General features: G+C 43.9%; 1 protein-coding gene across 1 annotated transcript in view; it reads left to right on the top strand.

Annotated features, from left to right (window-relative positions):
* The first annotated feature begins 13,189 nt into the window (after positions 1 to 13,189).
* STK35 (serine/threonine kinase 35) overlaps positions 13,190 to 14,225 on the top strand; it is a 47,854-nt gene continuing 46,818 nt past the window's right edge. The window contains exons 1-2 of the mRNA XM_011943427.1: positions 13,190 to 13,483; positions 14,076 to 14,216. Coding sequence (XP_011798817.1) covers positions 13,190 to 13,483; positions 14,076 to 14,216 — 435 coding nt within the window. The remainder of the gene's footprint in view (positions 13,484 to 14,075; positions 14,217 to 14,225) is intronic.

The following is a 14,225-nucleotide window of genomic DNA, read 5'->3' as shown; positions in this document are numbered from 1 at the left end:
ATTGCCCAACCCTGAGAACAGGTGCTGCGTCTCCACGTGACCCCCTTTCCCAGGATCCTGGGAGCTCCTTCCAGCTCCTACATCTGGACAACGACAACTGAAGGTGCCGAGACTCGGGGACCCCCCATCGCCCTCGCCGAGCCGCGGGTAACTCTCCTGGTAGCGGGTAAGACAATTAATTTTTTAATAGACAGCAAGGCTACCTATTCTGTTTTGCCGTCCTTCTCTGGACCTAGCCTTCCATCCAATATCTCTGTAGCAGGAGTAAGCGGAAAGCCATCCACTCCACGAAAAACTCCACTCCTTAATTGCTGCCTGGCCAACAACTACTTTGCGCACTCGTTCCTCATTCCCAGCTAAAAAGGGCCCCTACCGAAAGCAATCAGTGGAAATCAGTTTGGCTTTCCCCCACTCGCCTCAAACTTACTAAATTTTCTTAACTATCTCATACTCCTCAGCCTTGCCAGGACTATCCTTCTGGGTTTTGCCCATATTCCAACAAATGCTTCCATTCCTCATTCCTATACTAATACTGTGCCTTATTTTACTTTTCATCCGTGCGTCCAAATACCAACCATAGGCCCCGAACTTAACGACACCCCTTAACAGCAGGAAGTAGCCAGACAGACCACGGCGCCCCTTATCACTATTATCAATAAAAGGTTGGACTGTTTGGACGAACGGAGGCAGGATGGCGCACTTCTGGGTTCTTCTTCACCACCAGCTCTTCCCTTGCGCGCGAAAATGCAGCCGGAGCCCGGGAAGGTGCAGATCAACTGTGCATGCACCAGGTGACGTCAATCCAAAGAGACCAAGATTTACCTGGTCGCACCTGCGGAACGCCCCCGACACGCCCATGCCCCGCCTATTGCCCTCCCACTCCTAGAAAAGCTGCTCTCCGCCAGTGAGCCACGCGGCCTTCTCACAGCCCCACTCCTGTCGGGATGTCAGGACTGTGGGAACTCCGTCCGAGAGCCCCACCGGGGGACTCTGTCGGCCTTCTTTGCCGGAGGCCGGCAGACCTCTTCCCCACACCTTAAGTGACCAAAAATAAACTTGCAAGTTTTTGCTCCTACACTTGCCTACCCGCTGGTTCTTTTGCGCCCGCTCGGCTGGTCTTAGAAAAACAAATCAGCTGGGATTACAGGCACCCACCACCACGGCTGGTTAATTTTTGTATTTTTAGTAGAGATGGGGGTTTCACCATGTTGGCCAGGCTGGTCTCGAACTCCTGACCTCAGGCGATCCACCTGCCTCAGTCTCCCAAAGTTCTGGGATTACAGGCATGAGCCATTGCCCCCGGCTAATTTCCTAGCCGTGTGCTCTTAAGCAAGCTGCATAACTTCTCTGTGTCTCTGTTTCCTCATCTGTCAAATAGAGATAATAACAGGATTGAGAATTCAATAAATTATTATATTGAGGAGTGTTTATAACAGTGTCTGGTAAATGCTTCTTAAATGTTATTATTTTCAGTAAGGGAGAACTGTAACTATTTGTAAACACATCAGTTTTCTTCACCATATGGTGAGATTTTACCACCAGGGACCGTCTTATTCATCCCGGGATCCCCAACTCAAACATGCGGGCTAACATATAGTAAATGTTTGTTGAACCAATAATAATTTCTATAGAGAAAGAATGGTAGTATATAAAGTTCAGGGCCTAGCACAGTCCCTGGTTCCCACTAGTTGAAAGAGGCACACCATAAGTGTTGATAACGGGCTCAGCCTCATTTCTCACTGACCAACCTAACTCTAAAACAGCATCACAGTGCGATAGAGCTGGAAAAGACTCAAGACTGGATGTTTCTTTGTGTCTTCTCTAGACCATGACTTCCTCTACAATAGGAACTGAGTTCCATTCATCTCAGTCCCCAATCTGGCAAATAGTAGCGGCTTAGTAAGTACTCATTGACCAAATGAGTGATGAGGTACATTCTACACTATTGTACGTTGCTTGTTTTTTAAACGGAATTTTACTTTTTTAAATACCTATGAAAAACTCATATTAATACCCAAATATACACATAAAAACTTCAAATCATACAAAGTTATCCTGAAAGTGAAAGAATCACTTAGGGAGAATTCTTGGCATCTAGAGTATTATTTGTACAAAAGTTTCCATTATGTATACAAAAATTAACATGTAAGTACAAACGCTGTATCACGTACTAGTTCAAGATCAAGAGCTTTGGAATCAGATACACCAGGGCTGGAATCCAAGCTCCATCACTTTTTAGTGGCATGGCCTTGAGAAAGTAATATAACCTCTTTGTGCCACAGTTTCTATGGAAAATAGAGATAAAACCTACCCTAAGGCTTATTGGATTAATTAATTAGTTATTACATATGAGCACTTAGAACCATCGGAATACGCAGAAGTAACTCAGTGAAGGTTAGCATTTATCTATACATGTTTAAACAAAATGAGGTCATATTACAGATGCTTGTTTGCATTTGCATTTTTATGTAATAAAATATTGTGTATAAGTATTGTATGGTAGTACACACAGAGCTAATTCCTTCTTGTGATGGGCATATACTGTATTTAAATAAATGACTCTGTGTAACCAAGCATCTACTTTTGGTATTGTTTCTAATATTTTATTATAATATATATATATCACCACAATAAAATCTTTGTTGCACATATATTTTTCCACACTTGGTTGAGTATTTTTATAGGATAAATTCCTAGAAATGGAATTGCTGATCAAAGTGTATGAATTTTTAATTATATTAATAAACAATGAGTTATCAATTTGCCTTTCTAAAAGGCTGTATCACTTTACATTTTGATTAATGAGTGTACTTTGTTGCCTTATGGTTGTGTACATTTTAACCAGACGGCCCAATAATTTATTTTGAATGTCCCAGTAGTTACAGAATTAAGGCCTTTGCCCTGCTCATTTGGCATTATAGCCCTTTATCTTTCCAAAACTCATAAACAACTCCTAAGAACTTAGCAACCAATTTCCTGCAGCAAATATGCAGATACACAGCCTGACAAAAAGCTGTATGCCATTCCCAAATGGGAGAGGAAGAAATGTCAGACATTTCTTAGCCTTTTCAGTGGTCAGTAGGAAGAACACTTGAAATTAGATCCATCCATTAAATTTTGGAGATAGAGTGGCTGTTATCTGCACCCATCTTTGTTTTCTGTAACTGAGACCCTCATTTAATAGACAAGAAGCCTCTCTGTCGAGTCTTACTGGGTGCAGTGTCTCTAATCCAGCGTTCCCCAAGTGTCATGAAGGTACTACTGTTAGCTCTCCAGATGTGTTTGGGTAATACAAGCAGGACAGGTGAACCCCTGGCCAGAAGCTGAACAGCGCCACCAAGCTGACAGGCTGCTTCAGTGGTGGCTAAAGCTCATGCCCACTTTTATTTTTAATTTCAATATTAATCCAAATGATAAATAGACATAATGTTTAAGAGTTAGATACCATTACAAGTTAAATACTACCACAAAGCTTTTAACAAAAATCCTGTTTCATCTCTGATCCCATTCCAGAAGCAATAACTTTAATTCTGTATTTTTCCACACTTGATTATGGGATTGCTCCTTGATTAAAAATTTTTTTATTCACTCACGGCTATGAAAGATAAGGATTTAGTTATCTCTCCTTTTCTTCCCCCTCCACCATACGCACAGACACACTTTCCCCCTCCAAATCTTCCAATATAATTATATCATAATTTTTAGTTACGTCAAACTGCTGTTTTACATGACAATGACAATGTAATATTATTTCCAGCTGAGTGTTGTAGTTTATGATGATTACAATGTTTTTCTTATCAATTGTTTTTATTTTCTTGACTTTAATAATCACTTCATGTTTTATTTGCTTAGTTTCCTAGGTAATTCATTCAGCTCCTATTCATCCTCGACTTCTTACCAGAACTCAAATCCTCTTCAGTTCCTTCTGCTTTGTGCTCAGTCTAGGAACATTACAGTGTGATGTAGTGGTTCTCAAAGCGTGGTTCCGGGATAACAATGTCAACATCAGCATCACCTGTGACCTTGCCAGAAATGCAATTATGAAGCTCTACCCGAGACTTACTGAATTAGTCGCACTGTGGGTGACTCCAGCTATCTGGGTTTTAATCAGCTCTCCAGGTGATGTCAGTGGATTGGGCACTCAAGCTTGAGAGCCATAGGTCTAGTGGTTGAAAACATGGATACCCAAACCTAAGGCTGCTGGGGTTCAAATACCAGGTATGGTGATGTAACAACTTCCAACCCTCAGTCTTCCTATTTGTCTTTTTTTTTTTCCCCCTTTTGAGACAGGGTCTCACTCTGTTGCCCAGGCTGGCGTGCAGGGCATGATCTTGGCTCATTGCAACATCTGTCTTCCAGGTTCCAGCAATTCTCCCACCTCAGCCTCCCAAGTAGCTGGGAGTACAGGCACGCACCACCACGTCTGACTAATTTGTGTGTTTTTAGTAGAGACAGGGTCTCACCATGTTGGCCAGGCTTGTCTCGAACTCCTGGCCTCAAGTGATCCACCCACCTCTGCCTCCCAAAGTGCTGCAATTACAGGCGTGAGCCACCACATGTGGTCAGTCTTCCCGTCTATAAAATGGGGACTAAAACAGCCTCTCCCACGTAGAGTTATTGTGAGTTGTGTGGTGTTAGGCATCATGACAAGCTCCAGCGTTTCCTGGAGATAGCCTTCCTGGAGCCCTCTGAAATCCAGAGCCTTCATGGGAGGGGACTTCTCCAAGGTGACTGCACACTCTCCTCCAGGCCTCCCTAGTACTCCCTGCTCAGGGGGTCTCCTTCATTGGGGCAGCCACCTCAAGCTTCTGTCTTCAGCACCTCCTGCTCCTGAGATCCTCCTCCTATACCCCTGTGCCAGCCTCTCTGCCTTTAACCCTCTCCCACCCTTGGCTCCCCCTTCTACAACCACCACATCACCTGATTCCTAGCCCCTACCCCCATGCCAACCCCAGCCTTAATCCTCAGCCCCAATCCTTCCTCCTCACTCTGCATAAACCCTCTCCCAGCCCCCTGGAGCAGCCTCAGCCCCCTGTCTCCTACCTTCCATTCCTCCATACTCCTTCACTTCATCCACCCTTCCCTCCCAGGACAAAGCTCCCTGCTTTCCCATGGCACTGCCCCCAGGGCTGGCTGCCCCTCAGGTGTCCTCAGCCCCCTGAAGGACGGAGATGGATCACCAGCCTCAGCCTTACTGTTCTGCCTTCTCACTTGGGACAGTTCTTACCTATCTGAGCTTGAGCACTCTCGTGTGAAAGGAGGACCAGTGGTGTCCAGCCACATCACTGACCATAGTGCTTAGCATACGGCAAGTGCTCAGTAAGTCCACCATTCTTTTCATGGTCACCAAGTCCCTGCCTGGTTATGGGGCCCCACACATCCCTCTTCCTGTGTTTCCCACCACTCTTCCCCCATTCACTCAGCTCAGGTCACATTGGCCTCCTTGCCTGCTCCCTCCCACCTAGGGCCTTCGCTATTCCCTCTGATCTGAAATGCTCTTCCAGCAGAGATGCAGTTGACCTATTCTTTAATTTAAATCAGGTCTCTGCTGAATGGTCACTTCCTTAGAAAGCTTTCCTCAAACCATCCATTCTAAAATAGCATCTACCCCATCCCTTGCTATCTTTTATTTTATTATTTTTTGTGTGTGGGAGGGGGGGACAGAGTTTCACTCTTGTTGCCCAGGCTGGAGTGCAATGGTGCGATCTCGGCTTACCGCCACTTCTACCTTTTGGGTTCAAGCAATTCCCATGCCTCAGCCTCCTGAGTAGCTGAAATTACAGATGTGTGCCACCACACCCGGATAATTTTGTATTTTTAGTAGAGACAGGGTTTCTCCACGTTGGTCAGGCTGGTCTCGAACTCCTGACCTCAGGTGATCCGCCTGCCTCGGCCTCCCAAAGTACTGGGATTACAAGTGTGAGCCACCGCACCCGATCCCCATCCCTTGCTATCTTTTGCTTACTTTCTGGTCCCCCATGGGACTGCTGTGATGCAGGACTGCATAACTGCACTGTTGTATTGTCTATGTCAGCCCCTCAAAAACAGACACGGAGTTTTCTCCTGCTCATCCCCAAACATCAGCTCCAAAACTGCACGTAGAGGAGTAAGGGTTCAAAAAATGTTAGTTAAATGAATGACTTTTCTTACAGTAAAAGTGTAGCCGTTGCTTTATTCAGCCAGTGTCAGTGATTCCTTGAATGTAGAGTGCACAACCAATGGTGTGACATTCCATGCAGCTCTCTGTGCTCAGCAGAGGAAGGGCTTCCTTCCACATCCCTGTCCTGCTGGAAGGGCTGAAAACCTCACTGCTTGGTTAGGCGTGGTGGCTCACGCCTGAAATCTCAGCCCTTTGGGAGGCCAAGGTGGATGGATCACTTGAGGTCAGGAGTTCGAGGCCAGCCTGGTTAACCTGATGAAACACCATCTCTACTAAAAACACACACACACAAAATTAGCCAGGTGTGGTGACAGGCATCAGTAATGCCACTACTCGGGAGGCTGAGGCAGGAGAATCGTTTTAATCCAGGAGATGGAGGTTGCAGTGAGCCAAGATCGCGCCACTCCACTCCAGCCTGGGCGACAGAGTGAGACTCCATTTTAAAAACAAACAAAAAACCTCACTGCTGCTCTTCTCCTCTTCATTTCTTCTGTCACTAAATATTGAGCTCAGGTGTTTGGCATTGTCTGAGGCTCCAGGGATATTGAGGCAGGCATGTTTGTCAACAAGAAAGATGCAGAAGAGGGCTCGCTGTAATGTTTACACTGCTTAGCTTGGGCAGGGGCTGAGTCCAATAAAGAGGTGTGGAGTGGCTGGAGCCTCAGTTTGAAACCCAGCTGTGCCAGCTTCACATTCAATTTCTTCATCTGTAAAATGGGGCTAATGAAAGTCACTACCTTATGGAATTGTCATAATTCTTTGTTAATCCCTGTGCCTGGCAGATAGAAAACTTTAGTAAATGTTGGCTATTAGTCCTAACAGTAAAGTATAGTTTACTTCCACAATTTAAGCAAGACAAAAACAAAAACTAAAAATTTGGTCAAGCCATCAATGATTTATCAAGTAGTCTGGCCCCCTTAACAGCATATAAAAGGATTCACACTCCTTCTGGTCCTCCCAGACCTTCATATTCAATCTCTCTCAAAATTCGGGTAGAGGATGCAGCTAGAGGCCATCATCCTAAGCAAATTAACTCAGGAACAGAAAACCAAAAACCAAATACTTCATTTTCTCACTTATATGTGGGAGTAAACAATGGGTGCTCATGGACATAAAGACGGGAATGGACACTGTGTACTACTAGGGTGGGGAGGGAGGAGGCAAGGGCAGAAAAGCTACTGGTTACTATGTTCATTATCTGGATGATGGGCTCAATTGTATCCCAAACCTCAGCATCACACATGTAACAAACCTGTACAGTTACCCCAAAATCTAAAAACAAAAAGCTGGAATTATAAAAAGTAAATAGGCTGGGTGCAGTGGCTCATGCCTGTAATCCCAGCACTCTGGGAGGCCAAGGTGGGAGGATGGCTGAGCCAGGAGTTCGAGACCAGCCTGGGCAACATGGTAAAACCCTAGTGGCATGCATCCACGGTCCCAGCTACTCAGGAGGCTGAGGTGGAAGGATCACTTGAGCCCAAGAGGTTGAGGTTGCAGTGTGCCATGATCATGCCGCTGCACTCCAGCTTGGGCAACAGAGCAAGACTCTGTCTCAAATAGATGGATGAATAGATAAGATGCCTAAAAACAAAATAAAAACATGTATATGTGTATTAGAAAACAAAACAAAACAAAATCAGGTAGGAAAACTAGCCAGGAGGAAAGACACTGTTGGCTGTGCTCTACCTATGAAGCCAGGGATACAGGAATGGGGCCAGGGCCACACAGTGCAGCCTTCTGTCCTTAGAAACTGCTAAGTAAAGACATAAGTGTTCACGGCTACAGGGTTTTGATTTTTTTTTCATGTTTTAATTCAACTTTATTATGGTATAATTTATACACAATAAAATTCCATCACCCAGAAAATTCCCCTGTGGCCCTCAGCAGTCAATTTCCACCTGAAAAACAACCACTGATATAATTTCTGCCACCCTAGACTATTGTTGCTTGACTTTATATTAATGGAATTATAGTATGTGCTTTTTTCCCCTCCAATATTTTTATAGCTTTATTGAGTTAAAGTTGTAAAACTGATTTACATAAATACACCTAATTTAACAGGTACAATTTGAAGTGTTTTAATATATTCCTACCTTGAAACTATTACTACAGTCTAGATAACCCATCACCCCAAAAAGTTTTATGTCCTTTTGTTTTCTATCTACCCTTCCTACCCCAACTACTGATCTGCTTTCTGTCACTACAAATTAGTTTGCATTGTTAAGAATTGTATATAGAATCATCTAGCAGGTACTCTCTTTGCCTGGCCTCTTTCACTCAGCATAATTATTTTGATTCATACATGCTGTTGAATCAATACTTTATTCCTCCCCCCACCAACACACCCTCAACATTTCATTGTATGGGAATAACACAATTTGTTTATCCATTCATTTATTGCTGAACATTGCAGCATTTTCCAGTTTGGAATTCTTATGGGAAAAACCACTGTGAATGCCTATACAAGTCACTTTATTAACAAAAGTTTTCATTTACCTTAGACCCATGGAATTGCTGGGCCACAGGGTAGAAATATATTTAACTTTATGAGAAACTGCCAAACTTTTTTTTTTCCCAAGAGGTTGTACCATTTTAAAATCTTACCACATGGCTGGTTTCACAAGGTTGTATCCATCTCATGGCTTTTGTACTTGTTCTTTCTTCTTGGAATGACTTTTCATTAGGCTTCAGAGCTGGATTCTTGACATTCAGGTTTCAATTCAAATGCCAAATGCCAAAGAGGCTATTATGGACTGAATTGTGTCCCTCCTCACTCCAAATTCATGTTGAAATTATAATTCCCATACCTTAGAATGTGACTATATTTGAAGATAAGATCTTTAAAGAGGCAATTAAGATAAAATAAGGCTGTCAGAATGAAGGACAAAAACCATACAATCATTTCAATTGATGCTGAAAAAGCATTTGATAAAAGTCAACATCGTTTCATGATAAAAACCCTAAAAAAATTGGGAATACAAGGAAAATACCCCAACATAATAAAAGCCATATATGACAAACCCACAGCTAGCACCATACTGAATGGGGAAAAACTGAAAGCCTTTCCTTTAAGATCTGGAATACAACAATGATGCCCACTTTCACCGCTGTTATTCAACACAGTACTAGAAGTACTAGCTAGAGCAATCAGGCAAGAGAAAGAAATAAAAGGCATCCAAATAGGAAAGAAAAAAGTCAAATTATCCTTGTCTGCATATTATATCTTATATTTGGAAAAACCTAAAGACCACCAAAAAACTGTTAGAACTGATAAACAAATTCAGTACAGTTGCAGGATACAAAATCAACATACAAAAATCAGTAGCATATCTATATACCAACAGTGAACAATCTGAAAAAGAAATTTAAAAAGTAATCCCATTTATGATAGCCATAAATAAATTAAATACCTAGGAATTAAAGAAATGAAAGATCTCTATAATGAAAACTATAAAACACTGATGAAAGAAATTGAAGAGGACACATAAAAAATGGAAAGATATTTCATGTTCATGGATAGGAAGAATCAATATTGGTTAAAATGTCCATACTACCCAAAGCAATCTAAAGATTCAATGCAATCCCTATCAAACTACCAACGACATTCTTCACAGAAATAGAAAAAACTATCCTAAAATTTAAATGGAACCATGAAAGACCCAGAATAGCCAAAACTACCCTAAGCAAAAAAAACAAAACTGGAGGAATCACATTACCTGACTTTAAATCGTCAAATTATACTACAGAACTACAGTAACCAAAACAGTATGGTACCAGAATAAAAGCAGGAACATAAACCATTGGAACAGAATAGAGAACCCAGAAACAAATCCACATACCTACAGTGAACTCTTTTTCAACAAAGGTACCAAGAACATACACTGAGGAAAAGGCAACCTCTTCAATAAATTGTGCTGTGAAAACTGGATCTCCATATGCTGAAGAATGGCACTGGAACTCTATCTCTTGCCATATACAAAAATCAGCTCAAAATGGATTAAAGAATTAAATCTAAGACCTCAAACTGTGAAACTACTATAAGAAAACACTGGGGAAACTCCAAGACATCAGTCTGGGAAAGGAGTTCTTGAGTAATACTCTATAAGCATAGGCAACCAAAGCAAAAATGGATAGATGGGAGCACATCAAGTTGAAAAAGCTTCTGCTCAGCAAAGAAAACAATCAACAAAGAGACAACCCACAGAATGGAAGAAAATATTAACAAACTATCTATCTGACAAGGAATTAATAACCAGAATACATCAAAAGCTCAAACAACTCTATAGGAAAAAAATCTAATAATCCAATTAAAAATGGGTAAAACATTTGAACGGACATTTCTCAAAAGGAGACATACAAATGGCAAACAGAAATATGAAAAGGTGCTCAACATTGTTAATTATCAGAGAAATGCAAATCAAAACTATAATGAGGTATCAGCTCATCCCAGTTAAAATGGCTTATATCCAAAAGACAGGCAATAACAAATGCTGGCAAGGATGTGGAGAACATATACTGTTGGTGGGAATGCAAATTAGTACAACCACTATGGAGAACAGTTTGGAGGTTCCCCAAAAAACTAAAAATAGAGCTACCATATGATCCAGCCATCCCACTGTTGGGTATATATCCAAAAGAAAGGAAATTAGTATTTCGATTTTCCTGTGTTTGTTGCAGCTCTGTTCACAGTAACCAAGATCTGGAAGCAACCTAAGTGTCCATCAACAGATGAATGGATAAAGAAAATGTGGAATTTACACACAATGGAGTACTATTCTGCCGTTAAAAAAAATGAGATTCAGTCACTTGCAACAACATGGATGAACTAGAGATCACTATGTTAAGTGAAATAAGCCAAGCACGGAAAGAAAAACACCACACGTTCTCACTGATTTGTGGGATCTAAAAATCAGAACAATTGAACCCATGGACATAGAGAGTAGAATGACGGTTACCAGAAGCTAGGAAGGGTGGAGGCGGAATGAGGATAGGGGAGGGTAGGGATGGTTAATGGTCATGGTTAAAAAGACCTTCTGATCACCATTTTGCAACCATAATAATTGTTTCAAGCAAGAATCACCATGAATTCTAAAACCAGTGGGTAAGAGTCTGAAGAACAGGATATTTAAATAGTCTCAAAATATCTTTCCACAGAATACTTAACATTACAAAAGGAAAAATGGTAACTTTATGGTGGAGTGTATCTCCCCCTACACCACCTCAACCAAAGGATGGAAGTTAACACCCTGAATACGGGGACAAACACAATGTCATGTGCCTCCTGATGAAAGGCCCTGAGGTGGCAACTTTTTTCAGTAGCATTCCTGCCAAAAAATGCATACCCTCTCAGAATAGCACGGGATGGGTGGGTGGCAGTGGGGAGGAGAGAAAAATGGATACTCTGAATCTAATCATAAGAAAACATCAGATGAATAAAAATTTAGGGACCTTCTACAATATACCTCGCCAGTACTCTTCAAAAATGTCAAGGTCATGAAAGACAAAGCAAGGCTGGATAACTAACTGCCTTTCCAGATTGAAGGAAACTAAAGAGGCCTGACAATTCAGTGCAACGTGTGATACTGAATTGGATCCTGGGGAATAGCTATAAAGGACACTATTGGGGCAATTAGCAAAATTTAAATATGGATGGAGTGTATTAAACAATTGTATAATTGTTAAAATTCCTGATTTCTGACCACTGTACTGAGATTATGCAAGATAATGTCTTTTTTTAAGGAAACACACACAAATATTTGGGATAAAGGAGCTTGATGTTGGAAACTCTAAAACAATGTAGTAAAAAATGTATGTTATATATGTGTGTGTGTGTGTGTGAATATCTATATACCGTATACTGATTTCCTTTCTTTTGGGGTATATACCATATAGATATCCACACACAACATGTATTTGTGTATATATACACACATACGAGAGGATATGGAAATGCAGCAAAATATAACAATTTGTTATTCTAGTGGAAAAGCATATGATCTTTACGATTCTTGAAATTTACGTGTAAATTTGAAATTTGATCACAGTTAGAAGCTTTCAGCGACCAAATACATTATCAAAAATGGCCTGTCCCCAGTGAGTACTCTTTAGCTCATTCTTTTTCTACATCGCACTTATCACTGGCAAAAATTATCCTGTGCATTTATTTAATAATATTTAACATCGTGTGCAAGGCTGCCCTAAGTGCTTTACCTGTATAACCTCTGTGAATCTTCTTACAGGTGAGGAACAAACACACAAGAAGGTTGATTAACTTGCCCAAGGCCACCCATGTGGTTTGTCTCCTGCAGTGGCACAGAACCTCAACCAAGGCAGAAACTGCCTTGTCTACTAGACTTAGAATGCCTATTAGACTTAGACTTGCCCAGCGACTTAGAATGGCGCCTAGCACATTACGGGTGTTCAATAATTATCCGTAGATTCAGTTAATAAACACTGGGCACCCACTAGGCCTACATCGGAATGCAAAGTACAGAACAAAATATTCAAAAATCTGTGCCTAAATGGAGCTTTGAGTACTAAAATTCAGTCCCACACCAATTAGCGTCCATCTAGGTATTTCATTTGGGTCTATCATTCCTGAGAATTAAGACCCATTCTTAATGGATCCTCAGAGAAACGGACGCTCAGGGTGGGTCAATGATTTGCACAAGATAACTGTCTTGGTAGAAGGGAAGGTCGGGATTCCAACCCAGTCCCTGAGGTTCCCAGGCGCGACGTATGAATCAAACGACCAAGACATCACCCAATCAGTATTTATTAGACGCCTACTACGGACGGTTGGTCTTCACGCAGGTCAGGCGAGAAGGGGTGGTGATGCGCGCGCGGGCCGCTGCAGAGACCCGGAGCCCGCCGCGGATCACGGGAATTTGGCGCCTATTTTTTGTTGGCTGGGTGTTCTCGCTGGTGATTGGGTCTCGGCAAGGCGTGCCGGTGCGCTCGGCTGCGGCTGCTCCGTCGACCTTGGCAGGACCGGGCGGTGCAGGACTCACTCGGCTGGCCTCCCGGGGGATGGGCCACCAGGAGTCTCCGCTGGCCCGGGCGCCAGCGGGAGGTGCAGCTTATATAAAGAGGTTATGTAAAGGGCTCAGCTGGCGCGAACACGTGGAAAGCCACTGGAGCCTAGGAGCCTGGGCCTCCCCAGCGAGCGCCGCGGCAGCAGAAGGATCCGCTGCACGCCGGGCTCGGGCCACCACCTCCCGCGCTGCTCGGTCCCGGAGGCAGCCCAGGCCCGGAGCGGACCATCCCCAGGCAGGGGCTCCAGGGGGGAAACGGGCCGCCCGGAAGTGGAGGTGCGCGGGCCAGGTAAGGGCGCCGTTCGAGGACTTAAGACCAGCGCCGAGGTTGGAGTTACTGCCACTGCCTCCGCGCTTGGTAAGGGAAATCGGGTCCTCGGCCGGTCGCGCTCCGAGAAGCCGAACTTTTGAGCCAGTCCCTTCTACCCGCCGCCCTCGGGGACTTGGGTCGGTCCGCTGGGCTCCGCTAGGGCTTAATTCAATGGACTGTTTACACCCGGGCGAACACAAGGCGGGGCGCGGGGAGGGGCGTCACGGAGGGGGCCAGGCAAAGAAAAAGATTTCCGCCGGCCAAATCGCGTCCTAAGGCGGTTTTCAGAAGGCGTGAAGCTTGCTGACTCTTCTTTTTCCTATCGCTACATGACGAGCTAATAGAGAGGGCGGAGAGTTTTTGCTTTTCTTTCCGGTTCCCCCTCTGATCCGCTGCCCAGTGGTTCCGTCTTTCCCGCTTTCCCCTCCCCTCCCCCGTTCAATCAGCGGCTGTGGCTTCCGTCTTAAAGGGGCCGCGGCGGCCGGGGGAGGAGGAGGTGGGACGCCCCGCGGCCTACGCTCGTGGCCTCCCCGCCTCGGCCTGGTCGTTTAACTGATTCTTTCGCCCGCAGGTCACAATCCAAGGTCCCGCTCTTCCGCGTCCCAGGGCCGGACGGAGGGATGAGGCAGGGGGGGCCCGGGCAGCGCCGTTGCTGCTCCCCCCGCCGCCCGCAGCCATGGAAACGGGGAAGGACGGCGCCCGCAGAGGTACACAAAGCCCA

This window comes from Colobus angolensis, unplaced genomic scaffold, assembly GCF_000951035.1.
Source record: "Colobus angolensis palliatus isolate OR3802 unplaced genomic scaffold, Cang.pa_1.0 Scaffold219, whole genome shotgun sequence".
Classification (NCBI taxonomy): Eukaryota; Metazoa; Chordata; class Mammalia; order Primates; family Cercopithecidae; genus Colobus; species Colobus angolensis.
Note: the sequence above shows the minus strand (reverse complement) of the source record. Positions and strands in the feature narration are given on the sequence as shown.